Here is a 16,429-nt window from a genome sequence, read left to right as displayed (position 1 = left end):
CACAGTTGCAAGTCAATGGAGTGAAGGAAACAAAAGGTCTGAGATCAAGCAGCACCTCAGGGTGACCCATCCCCAGCTGAAGAGCAGCAATGTGGCACTGCCAGGCCCTTACAATAAAAGGAGCATGATGTTGCCTGCAGCCCCCAGCAGTGAGCTGCTCTATAGCCCCTCATGGCAGCAGTTGCTGCTGACAGAAGTCTAGGGGGCAGCTGGATATCTCCAGATGTTCCTTTTGTGGCATCCTTCCCAACACGTTAGCTGCTTGCTCCATGCCTGTGAGCATAGGAGGGGATTGGAGTATGTCCTTGCAGAGGTGGGATCTGCACTGGCCCTGTGGCAAAGAGCTCCTGGTCCTGAAGCACTATCTAGTGCACCTCTAGTACCTTTAGCTGAGACTGAGCTTTGTCTTACTGGGGGATGACGACAGCAGAGTGAGTTGAGGCATCAGCTCTGGCTGGAGATGCCGAAACCTCTCTGCAGAGCTTTGGGAGCTGAGACTGTCCCTAGGTCCTTCCACTTCCTTCAGTTCCCTGTTCTCCTGCAGGCAAACAACAAGTTCATCCAAGCAAAACGCTTCCTCCAAGACTGTATTTTCAAAAGCCATAATTCACCGAGTCAAACTTCCCCACAAAGCCAGTAAATCAAATAATCCCCTAATATCAAATCCCCTCTCATTAATTCCAGCTGTTTCTGCCTGTTTCTCTACCATTCATTACTTGTTTTTCAAGCCAGACCCAAGCCATGCGGTTGTTGTTTGTCCTAAACTGTTAAAGTCTTTGAGATGAAGCTGTCCAGTGAGCCTTAGCAGCTTTGATGGCTGATTAATTCAATAGAAGGTGATTGGGAATGGGAAGCAAAGCTATACTCAATGTTAGGAAACTCTGCCCTTGATTTCATCTCACTGAGTCTTGTGGATTCTTTTTCCCCTCTTCTTGCTCACCATCATGATTTATTTTTTGTGTTATTATGCAGTTTTAATACATAGGTATATTAAAGGTCACTCATCTTCTCCTAAGCAGTTCCTTGCAATTCCCAGCATGCTATCTGGTCTTTCCCGCAAGACTTTGCCGTCACAGTGAATGTTTCTGTGCTTGTATTTTCCTAAGCTACTTGGGATAGGCTGAGACTTACAGGAGGATATTCCAAAAACCAACTGAAATTTCAGTACGCATTTATCATTAAAAATCTCTATCAAAACAGGCATCTGACACATCTACTGCTTGTCCATGCCAGTCACTACTGACCTCACTAGCAAAACCGAGATTTACTGTGATTACAAATGGAGTTAAAGTCAACTAACTTTTCCATCTTGAGAGAGAACAGCTAAGCATCTGTATTCTGAGCTTACATGCCATGAAGAAAGATACCTCCACTCCAAAAGCAAAACCTTTATTAGTGGCAATGGTACAAGCAGTAGGAAGACCACAGTCTAGTTTCGTTCTGATCCTTGGTGGAGTTTGCAGTGTTGACAGTTGGTTGAAGCTATTAATATATAAATAGCAAAACTTGATGTGGAACATTTGAGAGAGTAAGAATGGAATGTGTCATTTTGAGGGTTTCTTTTCTGACAGCAGAAAGGCACTAACTTTAAATATGGAGGGGTTATGTTATAATACAGAAATAAGTCCTGTTAATTGTTCATATCCTTTAATTTTTGAAACCAGTAAGTATTCTAACAGACAAAATAAGCTGTTCCATTTTCTTCTGCATTTTCTTGTATGCACATTAATGAATTGAGTGTGTATAAATCAAGGTTAGAAGAAAACCTGAAGCTTTTCTGTAAGCGTACGAACAACAGGATCATCTGCAAGACCAACACCCCAAATGAAATCAGCATCTGTCTGCCAGTATGAATATTTTATACGGCACTAAGAGGGCAACAGTTACTTGAAGATAAAATCAGTACTTGGCTGAAAAGGTCAAGCTTGGATACATAAGATGAGGTGTCTGATTTTGTATTTGGATAAGTGAAAACCAGATCCTGGTGGTTGTTATTTTTGTACAGATACTGAGCAACAGCTGCTTTTAATAGCTTCAGAGGGTTTTCTGGACGTTCGACTTCTAATCACCTCAAATCACTCACCATTTAAAGAGATAACAGGCTGCAGATACTTAAGTTAGACAAACTTCAGCCAGGATCCTTGGCCTATATGTTCAAGATCCAAAGACAACCAGTGAGTTAAAAAGAACCACTAATAGGCAAGTAAATATGGGAATGTCTGTAGTGAGAGTTTAATGAACCAACCTGCTGGTCAACGGCCTGCACCTGAGGCTCCTGCAGATCACATAAGGATGTGGGGTATTACAGCAGCTGCTGCCTTCCTCCTTCTTCATCTTCATTTTGTTTCCCTTTTCCCCTTTCCAGGGTCCGGCAGGAGTCCGTGGTGCATCAGGGATGAGAGGAATGAAAGGCCGCAGGGTAAGCACTTTCCACAAGCTTTTCTCCCTCACCTCTTTCAGCCATTGGAAAAGTAGTCTGGTGGATGAGTTTGGGGGTGTGAAGATGAGCAGCAGTTGGGGCTGCACCTCCACAGCCATGTTTCTGCTGTGCATAAAGACTGTAGTCATTGAAGCAAGTCTTACCAGGGATGTGAATGCAAGTGATGAGTACGGGCAGAAGGGCGTCCCAGTGTAGAGTTTATTGTGGAAGTGGTCCAGCTTGTCTTTTCCAATCACCTTCAATGCCAAAGCAGGGTTTATGGATGCTTCTGGTGAGGGTGGTGAAGATTTAGCCATCTGAGGGGGGAAAAGACCAGAAAAGGTGCCTTTGCTGCCAAGGGAGAGAGAGCAGCTGAGATGTGAAGTGTTGTGATTTAACTGGAGGCAGGTAAAGGAGGAAATGTTGTGCCATGACATAGAATTAAGAGACGAGGCAGGCAGAAATGGAGCTGACAAGGAGCCAAACAGGCTACTCTTCCCGTGTCTCCCCTTTCAGTCTCACAGGATTAACATCTTCTGGCAGAGTCCCACAGGGTTATGAGAAAGGTGTGTTTTGCATTGTCAATTCATCAAATTATAAGCACATCCTAAGTCTTTCTCTGTGTTTTTCCAGCCCATAACACAAGGCTCTGATTTTATCTGTACATATCTAAGCAGTACCACACTGTAACCATGTGTGAACCCTCATTGTATCTGTAAAGAGCAGCCCCCCAGCCTAGTGCTGGGAAGCAGTAGTAACTAGCACCCCTGACAGTGCTACAAGTACATGTTATGCTGGATCAGGATTCCACAAGCGCTCTGTGTCAGTTCATGTGTGGTTCTTCCTGCTCTTTTTGGGTGACAGCTGACAGCAGAATGACCTCTAGACCTGCCAAAGCTGCTTGTTTTCCTGCCTGTGACATCCAACCCATGTCCCACTGAGCTCTTCAATCTTTCTTCTTCTTCAACGGGACATTTATTGCAGGAGCATCCCTGCTCTGGGTTGTTTTTCCTTGTCCAGCTGCTTTACAAAGTATTAATAGCAGCACACATGGGTTCTGCCGAAGGCCCCAACAACAACATAGTTTGCATTTCTTCCTCCAAGGATCTTATGGTATCTGTTTCCATGTTTCATTTTCAAAGACATAGGCTGGAGTAAACTATACGTTTTTACCCACCCCCAGTCTCTGCTTCTACTGCAACTCCTGCTTGGGGAATTGAGAACAGCCAAGGATTGCATATGTTTCCCTACACAAGAGTTAATACTCCCTTCGAATAGCTGCAACCAGCAAAAGGAAATGGAATAACCAACTAGAAATCTTTATAACCACAGAGTTATGTACCCTGGAACTGCTTTAAGCTTTAAAAGCACAGCTAGAAGGACACCAGTAACATCCAAGCCCGGCAGATGCATATCAGTGTTTGGCTTTTAACTTGTGGCTGGGAAAAACAGCTTCCTTGCCTCTGTTCTCCTTGGTGGGAAGGCCCATGGATCTCATTCCCTTGCTTTGCTCTCAGGGAGTCCCCTGGGGAGCAAGGTTTCTCTGTGCTACACAGCAGTGATTAACAGAGCTGTCCGAGGCATCCATGATCATGATGGATGAGAAACCAGATTCATTCATGGGAGGCTTGGAATGGATGGTGGAAAGTATCTCAAGGTAAAGCTATGGTGCAGACCCGAAGGGGGAACACCTTCTCAATAAATCCAGGCTGCCAATTTCTGTTAAAGCTGGCAGATAAGGGTTTTATGCCAGTGCTTTTCACATAGAGAAAATGGGAAGAGAGAGAAGGAGCCCAAAGTGTGTGGTGTTTGGCTCTTTGATTGTGCAAGATTCACTCTCATAAACCTTCTTTGGCTTCTTACATCTGCAACAGCCTGAAGTCCTCAAACCACAAGGGAAGTACAGGTGGCCAGGCTGTTTTCAACTCCACTTGTACTGTCAGGAATAGAAAAGGGGATATTTATTATCACACAAGGTAAAGCGAAGAGCAAAGCTGGATTCAGCTCATAAGGAAGGAGGTTGGCAGGGACCTGCCGCCGCATGTAGCTAGATCCAGAGAGATGGTACCAAACTCTCAGGACACCAACTGCTGTCGGCACTGTCCATCCAAAATGACATACCACAAGGTAGAGATGCTCAGCTTCATGGCCTTGGGTTGCACTTCCTCTCCAGATGTGGAGGCTGGCAGACGCTGTGCCAGTCGCTCCCCCTGGAGATTCCTCTACTGAGGAAGCCCAGACTTCAAAGTGCATCCCAGCCCTGGGAACCAGAAATGCAGCATTGGGTCTACTCTGGCTGGCTGCAGAGCCCTGCAAAAGTTACCCCAGGAAGTGCAGAACATCAAGGTAGAACAGGAGGTAGTGCCTGGGAACAGGATGAGTTAAGGTCTTGATCTTGCCATAAGGACACCAGTATCAGAGACGGATAAGCCTCTGCAAACAGGCACTTGAGCACCTGGATCTGGTGCCCTGCTCTGCTCCTGCCCTCAACACGCACTGCTGGACTGCAGCATGGCAGAGTTTTGGTGCATTTGAGTGCTGCAATGATATAATCCATACAGAATTTCCCAAAGAGACATCCTTTCTAAGACCCTCAGCAGAGAGAAGGAACTTGGGCTTCACTCTGAAATCCTACAGATTTCAGTATGATGTGGGTAAGTTGGTATTGTAAGGACAAGCAGATCTCTTGCCTGGAGGATTTCTGGTTTGTATATCTCTCTATCACGTTTTCCTTCTCTTCATACTCTTAGATGATATTCCAGGCACATAATATTCTTTGTCTGCTCAGTTTGTCCTGCTATTCCAGCTCTTGCTTTACCCAGAATAGGGAAATGATCCCCCAGTTGTAACCTCAGCCATTACCATCTGTCTACCCTAGCTTACAAAAGGGACGTAATTCAATTCAGAGTGGAAACATGAATGCAGCCCCTGCCAGATGTTTGTGGATTCCATGAGCTCTGTTTGTGGATACTTCATTAAAGTAATTTTGCTTTTGAAGGAAACGTAAATAGCAAATATGGTTTCGATTGTAAGGAACAATGGAGGCTTTTGGGGGCCTGCATTTATGTTGTGATAGCTTTTGTGCTGTCAAGATACAAGTAGAAAATTCCTCACCTTCTTTTTAGTCATGACAGGGCTATTATTCCTTCCCAAGCCTTTGTTTAGCCCATCAAACTGATACTGAACAATCTTTCACAAACGTGGTTTCCATTCTCCTCTTCCCTAAGGACAAGAATCTTGGACATATGAGCCCAGGCTTCTTTCCCTTCATCTGTACTCAATGTAGCACTTAGACATGTGCTTAACATTCAGCTAGTGACAGCTCTGCACATATTTAAGGCTAATTATTTAACCAAATCAAGGTTTACATTTGGAGGCAGTTGGTTCAGCATGTCCCTCACTCTATCTCATGTAAATGTAAAAGCATGTTTCTGTTAATCAGCTCTTTCTAATGTGGTCTTCAGCATCTTCTGTCTAGGACAGAGATAGTAAGAAGCCCAGGTATTGACTGAGAATCTCTGCTAGAGGTGAAGTATCAATTGGAGCCATGACTTTGCAGCTCAGATCGTAAAGCTGTACCCTAAATCCTGCTGTGAAGTGGCTCTCCTTGCCCCGTTCTGGCTAAAGTGTGCCAATATCTCTGGTATTTCACCCTCTCACTGAGCACTGGCTCAGGCGACAAAAAGAAGCTTTTCAAATCCCAAAGCACATTTCTCTTTTCCACGATTCATTCATCAAGCTCCTGCACTAACTGTGGCCCAGGTGAAGCCTGCAAAGAGGAGATAAGGTGCTGCTCTATGTCTCTGCCACACAGGCACGATGCTTCCTAGCATCACTGACTGCAGGAATCCATCAATGCTAGGGGTTCACAAAGTGGTGTTGTCTAAGCAAACCTGAAAGTAGTTGCCTTTTCCAGGCCCAGCTGAGATGTTGTTCATGGAGGGAAAGCAGAGGTTTTGCTCTCAGGGATCTTTCTAGTTGGCTGGAAAAGCAGGAAAAGTGCAAAGTTAGCTACAGATCTACGGCCAGTGATGTCTCCCTTCAGCTTCAGTCAGGGCATCTGTTTGCTTTTCGTTTGGCCAGACTGTGATAGTGAAATATCAATATTTGGGTAAAGGGGTAAGGAAGAAGCTTTGGATTTCTGGAGAGGAGCTACTGGCTGCTTGTTAGTGCTGCTGCTTCTGCTATTCAGAGGCTGGTTACTCTTCCTCTTTGAGCTCTAAGCATCGGTTTAAACGGGGGGAAATGCAGCAGTGCTTTGTGGAAACAAATACTTGTTGAGTATTTAGCTCTGTTCTGCAGGACTGTTGTCTACTCCAGCAGCAGGGTCTATCTCTTGCCTCACATGGACTAGCAATAAAGCCAAGTTGCAAAGCCTGGAGCTGAATTCCCCTGCATTTATGAGCTGATGCTGTTCATATCTCGCCAACATCATAACACTGGCTTAGTCTGGGATTGCTGATAGTGTTGCCCAGCATTGCACATCTCTGAGGGAAATACTGCCTTGGCCTGTGTACCCACGGATTGTGTGGCACTGTGACCTGCTTTGCTACGATTGCTGGAGCCTGCATTACAAATAACTCATGATTACAGGGGGCAGAATGTGACTGGAGGTGAGACTTGCAAGGATTTAACACTAGCTTTCTACTACATGGCTGCGTAGGGACCTACATAGGGAGTACAGTAAGAAATGTGCCAACAGAAGGCATTGAAACTAGATGCCGGTCTCTGCCCAGCCCTGAGTATCTCACTACCTGCTGAGATCCATGTCCTCAGCACAAGCCTGACTTAGTGCAGCTGGAGCATCAGCATTCGGACATGGGGTCACAGAGCTGTGATTTCCTGTGCAGTACCAATTTGGCTCCTCTTGCCTGACAGCACAACCAAAAGGGGAAACTCATGTGTTTAGGTAGCAATGAGTGATGACACTTGGTCTTGCACTGCAGTGGGGCTGCCCGGGCACATATCTGTGCTGTGGCTCCCTATGTGACCTCGGGTGAGCTGCTTTGAGATGGACATGGCAAGGCCTTTGAGTTGCATACTCATGTCCAGCTGGCTTTGGTGAGCAGGTTCTCAAAGGCTCCATCAGCCTTGAACCTTTATCTCTCTGCCTTGGCTGCCCATGTGCAAAAGAGCAGGCAGATCTCTATCTAACCCTCCTTTTTTTCCTGTTTACATTACAAAGCTACTTGGAGCTTGCACTGTTTGTACAGCCCTGGCCCAGCAGGACCTCTCCTGAGCTGTGTACTACCATATAAATACTAACACAGGCTAAAGAAAAGCTTCCTTCTCTGTTTCATGGGCTTCTAGCTATACTGACACCAATGATAAAGCCATGCCTTTCACTGCACCCTTCTTACCCCATCCTTAGGTCCATGCTGCCTATGCCCCTAGGATGATGTTCCACAAGACACCTCTCTGGTCGCTCTGCCTGCTCAGGGTAGGCATGCCTGGCTGTTCAGTTAATTTTGAAGCACTGAGGGTCCAAGGGGAGCTGTGCTTAGCCCTACCTGCAATGTCAAACCACCAGGTCTGCAGGCGGAAGGCACCATACTGTGTCTTGCAGTGTTTGGCATGGGATGCTCCCTAGAGAGCTGCCAGGACCCCACTCACTCATCTCTAACCAGCGTTGTCAGTAAAAGAGAGTTTTAAAGATTTAACTAATTGACTAAATGTAGCCTTTCCTGTCAGGGCGAATTAGGGGAAGCCTTTATCCTGGGTTTCAGCCCAGGAGGCTGGAGAAGATGAAGCTTGCCTCATGCATTTGCAAATACAGGGTCACTTTCTCCTTCTTTAGGTCAGATGCCGATGAGGTGTGTTGTGATGGGATTAGGCAGGTGACTGCTGTGAAGGGAGATTGCCCTGGCAGATCCTGCCATGCTGGTGACAGGGCTCTGCTGGAAGAAATGAGGATACTGCAAACACTTAGCCAGCCCTGCTGGGTTAGACCACTGAGAACCATGGCCTTTGCTGCAGAGCTGAGTGAGGGCTGAGGGTACCCAACAGCCTGAGCCAGCCCAGAGCTGGCAAAGGGGCTGGATAGGGCAGGACAGGCTACAGAAGATGGGTCTGAGAAGGCCAGACTCATCGTATTTGCAGCAGCATCTGTCCTGGAATAGAAACCTCTAACCTGGGTCATCTCTGTCACTTCCACATCCCGTTTGCCTCTGATCCCTACGCCCTCCTTCTGTAATACCAGGGCAAAGCTATTGAATCCCTCCCATCTGCACATCATCACCTTCTTCACAATCAGGTCACCCTATCATCTCAGATAGTAAAGGTGTACTTGTACAGAATATCTGAATGGCTGTTCAAAGAGGAGGGGAACAATTTGTTTTCCGGGGAGGATGATAGATGGGGTAGCAGGGTGCTTTCCCAGGGTGCCAGTGCCATACACATGCTGACACCTTCCCTCTCTTTGGGCAGCCCAGGGCAGGTCTGTGCATTTTGCTGGGTGTCCCAGTCATAAACTCATAGAACGGTTTGGGTTGGAAAGGACCTTAAGATCATCCAGTTCCAACTCCCCCTGCCATCCCAAGCAGCTCCCCAGATGCCTCCAAGCCCTGCTCTCCTATTACTCCAACTTACAGTGCCAAATTGAGCTGTCAGTAGCCCTGCTTTTCAATGACTTTCTGCTTCATGTCATTGTGCTTTGAGGTTTACAGGGACAAGGATTAATAAACCTTTTGATCTTTGCTGCTCTCTGATGCAGTGGCCAGCATGAGCTGAGGCACTTGGGCTGGTGAAAGCTGCCATTGCATTAACGTAGCAAAGCCCCGACCTGTGAAACACCCCGTTTGGTTGTGGTGTTCCCATCTGGCGCACAGTCCTCCCCTGTCCGTCTGTCCTGGAGACCAGGCTGAGCATTCTTTAGAGCTGTGTCTTCCTGGCACGCCATACAGGCTTTTGGTTATTGAATCTCTGGTACACTCAGCGACACAGGGTTTTGCCAAGCCCAGTAGAAGTTTTTGCATTATTTTACATTGACAATGTTTGTCTGCTGTAATAATTTGGCTGGTTTCCTACTCCTCTTCTGCTGTTACACTGCCTTTCTTTGTGAGCCTCTCTCTCTCTCTTTGCCTGTCATCCTGGAGTTGCTTTTCTAACGCATTGGCTCCCCAGCCCTGTTATTACTTTTGGCACTCGCTTTGCATCCCGATTAAGCACATTGGCTCCTGTTTTCCCTATTTCCACGCTGGCCTGCTCTCAGGATTCCTCTTACCACTCCATTCTAGCACCACTCTGTGTTTGTATTTATTATTTATATTGCGGTAGCGCCTCAGAGTCCCAACTGAGCTCATAGCCTGATTATGAGCATGACGCGCCTTAATAGAGGCTTTTGATATGCCCTATTTTCTTTCACTGTTCTATTTTCCCCTCACTCTGGCTCTGTTTATTCTCTTTCAGTGGGACACGCGGCTTTCTGGGGTTCCAATGGCGCAGAGGGCTGTGTGTTCTCTTCTAGAAATAGCTTGAAAGCTAAATCACAGCTATCCCCTCTCCTCACTTAGAACCCTCCAGAAAAACAAGGACACCCATTCCTCAAGGATGCCTATCTGCTCCATGAACCGTTCCATTTTAGCTAATCCCATAGGGATCGCTCACTGTGCGGACTCTTGCATGTGCCATGAGTGTGCATGTCCCGTACACTTCCCAAGGTCCTCATGCCTGCTGCACACATCCCAGAGCTGATGCTGGGCATGGAATCAGACATGCCAAAGCAGGCACAGCATGCTCCTAGCATACATATGCATGAGCACCTGCCTGATCCTTAATAGCAGCCAGTTCTTTAAATAGCAGGTAACTGTAGCTGAAAGCTTGAGTTCTGCTGCCAGCAAATATGCCCTGATCTCTGGGAGCAGCTTGGGGCCCAGGACAAGTGTGAAGGTACTGTATGGTCAGGCTTCTGTACCTCTATATTTTGTAGCTCTATTGCCCTGATTGTGATCATGAGACAGGGTGGAATGCCAAAAGTTAAGGTCAGGGTGAGATGGAGAAGTTTAGTTTCTAAGATGAAAGAGGTTTACTATCAATAAGACTAGTCTGTGCATCGCAAAACTGTTGTCATGTAACTGTTGTCTCAAAGTAAGGCTGTTCCTGGCCTGCTTTCCTTCCCTGGCTTTGGTCTGCAGTTAGTAGTTGGTTTAGCAGGAATAAAAAGTATTTTGGTGCTGTAATGGTGAGAAATGAAGCAACAAAACACAGAATGGATCTTTTGAGTCCTGGGCTCCGAGCTGTTGTGCTCAACCCAAGCAGGTATAGGTTGGTTTAGCCAAGACTGACCTCATGGACTTTCCAGGTGGCCAAAGCTAGGGCAATGCTGTATTTTCCAGTGAGACACATAGTCTGTGTTCTTATTTTTGCCTCTTTCTTGCCTTTTCCCAGGGTGCCAGAGGGCCTGATGGACCAGTCGGCGAGCCGGGGTCACGAGGTGTCAAGGTGAGTGTCAACAGATGGCCAGGGTGGCCGAGGCTGCTCTTAGCTGTGTTGTGAAATGCTCTGGGCAGGATCAAGGTCACATCTTCCTCCAGGAGCAGGGGATGTTCAATTGCTCCATGAGAATCAACCTGCAGGGATGAGTCTTTTGTGCAACCAGAGTCAAATCTGTCCAATGTGGACATCAGGGCACTTGTTGCTGGGGTCTGAGACCACTGAATACAGAGGCAGTCCTCAAACATAAAAAGACCATTGCTGAAACAATAATTCCTCACAGGAACGGGAATAGCTTTAACTGGCAGCGAGTGTGCTTGACTGTTACATCTGAACATAGTGCTAAAATCAGAGCATTTTAACACAACTGGCAAAATATGACCTAAGGGAGTATGTGTTTGTACTGATGCACTCCATGTTACTTAGATCAGGACAGGGAAAAACACAGGACAAGAGATGCCTGATGTAGAGCCTGACAGATACCCTGCCCAGGCAGACCTTCATCCAGCGTGAGCTGCTCCACAATAGGCTCTGAGGTGGGTGCATGGGAGAGTTTCTCCCTTTGGCAGCAGCCTGATGGAAGAGTAGTGTGGCAGAGCTGAACTCTTGTCCTACCATTGAGCGTCACAGACTCCATCTCTGGCATTACGCACATGGTTCTATGAATACTATTTGGATGGAGAATCTTTTGGCAGGGCTATGCTGAGTGTCTTGAGAGTCCCAGCTTTCTCAAAAGCAGTGTTTGCTCAATAAATCTTAGGTCCTGCAGCCCATTACGCTCAGTCTGTGCTGGTTGGGGTGTTCCATGGCAGGATGCTGAGCATTTGGCCTCTCAAAAGCTGCAGGGAACTGGAGGCGGATATTTGAGCAGCTAAGATGCAAGAGCAGACAGGCTGGGGCAGAAGAGCATCAGTGGTGTTTTGAGTTGCTTTGAACCCAAACTCGTCACTAGAAGTTTGAGTCTTTGGTTTTGCTTTTCAGGGCCAAGCAGGGGAGCCAGGCAAGCAGGGGCCAGATGGGCTGCAGGTATGTCCTCTGTGAGAGCCAGTGCCTGGCACGGTGTCAGTCCCCGGTAGGGGTACCCACACATACAGTACCCAGGGAACTGCAGCTTCTCCTGGCCAAAGCACCACAGGTATCTCAGCACATCCCCTGCTAATTGCTGTAACTGTGTTCACAGGGGAAGATGGGTGAGACCGGGGAGACAGGAGCACGTGGCTTCCCAGTAAGTGTCCATCCCTTGCACTTCCTTTCATAACCTTAATTTCACTCAAGTCCCTAAGTGTTGAGTCCTGGTCCAGGAGGAAGCATTTGCATAGTGTCTCATACTTACAGGGCCACCTCTCCACCCCTTTTATTGGGGTATGTATGAGATGCATGTTACTGCACAAAGGATTTCTATGGGGTTGGAGCCAACCTTGATGTGTTTAAATTTTCTAGGGTATCCAAGGACCTTCTGGACCTCCAGGAGCAAAAGGGGCTCCAGGCGACCCGGCAAGTGCCTTATTACTGTCTCTTCATCTGTCTTTCCTTGCACACACACAGTCACTTCATTTCTTCCGCTGTCTGCCTCTTCCATACCACTTATTCCCATTTCCAGCTTCTCTGTCCTTGCCAACTTCAGCGTGATCAGAGATGTGAAAGGCTTGGCTAGAGTCCTAGGAGGCACGAGGAAGGACAAGGTCAGACCCCTGCAAATCAAAGAGGGGCTGAGGATCAGCCAGGGAGAGTGTAGGATACACCATAGGCTGGATTTTGGAAGGGAAAGGAGGAAAGCAGGGCAAGGCTGGGACTGGGACACTGTCAGAACTGAGCCCACAGCTTTGGGAGGTGACTGGTGAAGATACAGCCTTAAGGGAGGGCCAACAGGACACCAAAGCAGGAAGAGGGGTCATCTCTGCTCTCTGTGTCTATTGGGACTGACCTGGACTGTGAAGGGACAGGGTAAACCAGACATTTTCAGGTTGCAACTGCAGTTGTTTCGGGTGAGAGCCACAAAGATGAAGGGTCTTCTGAGCTGTTTGCCTGTCAAAGTGCCTCAGCACGCCCATCGCGGACCTCTCCATCTCACTGGTCATTTCTTGCGCTCTGTGATGTGGGAGGGAACTGGTGCTTTATCTTACAGACCATGGAAGTGATAGCCCTTCAGAAATGAGAACACTTGTATGAAAAGAGCCTTGTGTCTCTGTTTTTCAGGGGCCACAAGGACCACAGGGGCCACCCGGGCCTTTGGGAGAAATCGGGCATAAGGTAGGTCTGATCTTTGCTCCTATTTGTTTTCCCCTTGCCCCAGCAGTGGTAGGTCTGAGGGAGGAGTAAACGTGCACAGGTGCATCCTTCCACATTTGGGGACATGAGCAAGAAGGATTTCCTTCGAATCTGAAAGTCAACTTCCAAAGCAAACAGCAAAAGTCAGAAATTCAAGCTTCATTTTCATCACAGGCCATAGACACGCAGCTGAGAGATGTGCAGATCCATCTCCATAACAAGAGAAACATCTTAAAGCTGACCACACTGGCAAGCATGTCCCAGACCTGGCTTTACAACCACACCAGAGAGCATCTTTCTGCACCAGGGTGCGGACTGAGGGACCAAATACAATAACAAATCAAACTGAAAACTGTTTTTTCCCACTCACTGGTACCATTGCTGACAAGATGTGGTGGTGTCAGCCCATGCCAGTCTCACCACGAGCCTCTACAGCCAGTGGAGGAAGCTCAGAGAAATGCCTTTGCTGCTGACAGTGCTTTGGGGTTGCCGTTGCCATGAAGCAGTGGCACAAACACACCATAACCAAAGCAGCAGCAGCCAAACAGTGCCCTGATGGAGTGCAGGAGATGCCTCCATGCTTCCTCCCTAACTTGTCTGCAGCCCTGGCTTGATTTCACTCCCCTTGAAGTATTACAGTCTTAGCTGTTTGTTCCACATGTGCCAGTTCCCTTTGGGTAGCTCCTTTCCATAGGTCCCAAGCTGTAATTTAGACGCGATGTTTCACTCTTGTGCAAACAGCAGTGAAGGTGGCTTTTAATGCATTCTACTGCAAAGTGTGTGAGTCATGCAAGTTTCCATTCTCATGGCTGCTAGACTGGATGGAGCAAGCTCTCAGCGTGGTAAACCACACTGGGGAGCTGGAAAGCTGCTACTGAGCCACTCTGGATGCTGCCAACCAAGAAAGTACAAAGCTTTATTCAGATGTGTGACTCTTCCAGGAGCCTCTCTCTGCACTGGCACCTCTGGAGAAACCAAAGCAGGATTTTTACTTTCATTGGAGCCTCAATTTTCTCATTGTGTGACTTGACTGTTTGTTCACAAACCCAACACACACCCTTGCTCCCTCCTCTCCTCGAATCCATTTCAGCAAGCCAGGAACTGGCTTTATTCCCTGGGCAGCAGAGTTGCTCCCTTGACTCTGTGGTCTTTATTCCCATCTGTAAAGAGAATGGAGAGTGTTGTCCAGAAAGCAAATATCATAAGTAAATAAACCACTCAAATCCTTTAAAGACATTCTTTGCTGTCCCATCTTTGGGCTTCTTTTGCTGATTCTCATTCCCCGTGCTTCCCAGAGGTAGTAGAAACTGTACAAAGATTAAAGCTCCCAATTGATCTTGGTACTAAAGATATCTGATGAACATGACCCTGCTATCTAAAGCTGGACACTGAGTGAGAACAGTTTGCAAGGTCATTCTCTCATCTTTCTATCTTTCTATCTTACTTCCCATAATTTCCCAGGTCAGGCGCTCTGAGGGAAGCCAAACCTCTCCACCAGGGTCTATGCTCACAAAGGAGCCAGCCACTTTCTTTCAGCTAGTACAGCCTGGAGACAGCGCTGGGCCATGGATCTCTGATCTGAATCCAGTCGTTGGCATGAGGGTGTTTGCTGGCCCATTACACCTAGAGAAAACGAATAGAGAAAATGATTGAAGCTGTGTCATCTGAGGCAGCTCCTCCTCAATGTGCTGCAACCCCTGAGGCTGCGTTAAGGTTTTACCCTAAACCAAACCAGCCCAGTGGCCTGGAGAGTGTGCTCACGCCAGCAGTGATGGAGAAGTGGGGTTGCAGTGAGCAGGATGTATCAGCCACCCCGCTGGACCCTTGCGAAGGGCTTTTAAGTGTAATTCTGGACCTTTTCCCTTCTAATCCCAGTGCTGCTCCCTGGCGTGGTTACTACCCTTAGAAAGCAGAGGGTTGGAACGTGTTGGAAGTGCTTGGCAGAGCTGTTTGGGGACAGGGGAGGTGTGAGGGATGAGCAGAGCCCTCTCAGGAACCATGCACAAGGGGATACTGAGCCTCTTTGATGCTGTGTACCCTGATTCAGCTCCAGGGAGGTAATTACATTGCAACCAGGGCTCTGCTGTCCCAGGAGGGCTCTGCTAAAGGAATTATGTCTTTGATCTTGCTTTCTACTTAGTTACAATGGGTTTTTTCATTATCGTGGGGTGTTTTTTTTCCCAGGGACCGCCTGGCTCAATAGGACAACCTGGCCTTGCAGGTGAACCTGGCATGAAGGTAAGAAAAACCCTTAGTGCAAAAGCTGTGTTAGGCCAAGGAGAAAATAATAGCAACCTCTGTTCCTGCAGGATGGGGTAACATTGTAGGTTCACCCTCCAGCAGCCAAAGCGTATTCCACAAAAGATCATAGAATCATAGAATGGTTTGTGTTGGAAAGGACCTTAAGATCATCCAGTTCCAACCCCCTGCCACGGGCAGCGGCACCTTCCACTAGAGCAGGTTGCTCCAAGCCCCTGTGTCCAACCTGGCCTTGAACACTGCCAGGGATGGGGCAGCCACAGCTTCTCTGGGCACCCTGTGCCAGCGCCTCAACACCCTCACAGGGAAGAGCTTCTTCCTTACATCTAACCTGAACTTCCCCTGTTTCAGTTTAAACCCATTTCCCCTTGTCCTAAAGTTTAAAAAATAAAATGGGGTTAATTTCAAGCCCTTAATTACAAATGCCTGAGCCCCATGCCATACAGGGGAGGCTATAGGTGCTGGGGAGAAGCACCATCCCAGGGGTCTTGTGCTTTAAGAGCTATGAAGGACCTTGGAAATGAAGCTCATTTCTCCCTCAATCTGAGTGGAGAGGGGAGTCCTCAAGACCCAGAGGTCCAGGCAGCTTCTAATTTGAAACAAGAAGAGTCTTAGGAAGGTCCCAAGCTTAAAAATACTCCCAAACAAGGTCCTGCCACAGTTTCCAAGCCTCAGTTCTATGGGGACTGAACTTCTCTAAAGGTTATGGGGGAAGGGTGCCCTGCTCCAGAGCCATGAATGCACCTTCTTGTCCACAAGGAAAGGCCTCTAAAAAGCATCTCTTTGTTTGAATCAGATCCCTGTGCCGAGCAGCTCAGAGGGGTTTTTATTTGATCCTAACCCCCTTTCCGCTCGGTTTGAAGGTTCGCTCCTGTGTGCAAAGCTTTTGAACGGGCTCTATGTGGGGATTAAATGCAATTTCCTCTTTGCTGCTCTTCACCCCCCGCCCCCAGCCCCATCCTTTGCCATGTTTTCCTTGGCAAAACTTCTGACACTCCACTGGAGCTGCCATGTCTTTGGCGTCCTGATACCGCACGAGTGTTACAGCTCCAG

The 16,429-nt window shown here is 47.6% G+C and overlaps 1 protein-coding gene across 2 annotated transcripts in view; it reads left to right on the top strand.

Moving 5' to 3' along the window:
• The window catches only part of LOC115617228 (collagen alpha-1(XXVII) chain-like), a 154,861-nt gene that overhangs the window by 99,632 nt on the left and 38,800 nt on the right, over positions 1 to 16,429 (top strand). For both annotated transcript variants that reach the window (XR_003994535.1, XM_030507476.1), the window contains exons 28-34: positions 2,366 to 2,419; positions 10,805 to 10,858; positions 11,831 to 11,875; positions 12,030 to 12,074; positions 12,290 to 12,343; positions 13,046 to 13,099; positions 15,302 to 15,355. Coding sequence is in view for 1 of the 2 variants with exons in the window: in XM_030507476.1 (XP_030363336.1) it covers positions 2,366 to 2,419; positions 10,805 to 10,858; positions 11,831 to 11,875; positions 12,030 to 12,074; positions 12,290 to 12,343; positions 13,046 to 13,099; positions 15,302 to 15,355 (360 nt within the window). In the remaining variant the exon portion in view is untranslated. The remainder of the gene's footprint in view (positions 1 to 2,365; positions 2,420 to 10,804; positions 10,859 to 11,830; positions 11,876 to 12,029; positions 12,075 to 12,289; positions 12,344 to 13,045; positions 13,100 to 15,301; positions 15,356 to 16,429) is intronic.

This window comes from Strigops habroptila, chromosome 15 (genome assembly GCF_004027225.2).
Source record: "Strigops habroptila isolate Jane chromosome 15, bStrHab1.2.pri, whole genome shotgun sequence".
NCBI classification, from domain to species: Eukaryota; Metazoa; Chordata; class Aves; order Psittaciformes; family Psittacidae; genus Strigops; species Strigops habroptila.
Note: the sequence above shows the minus strand (reverse complement) of the source record. Positions and strands in the feature narration are given on the sequence as shown.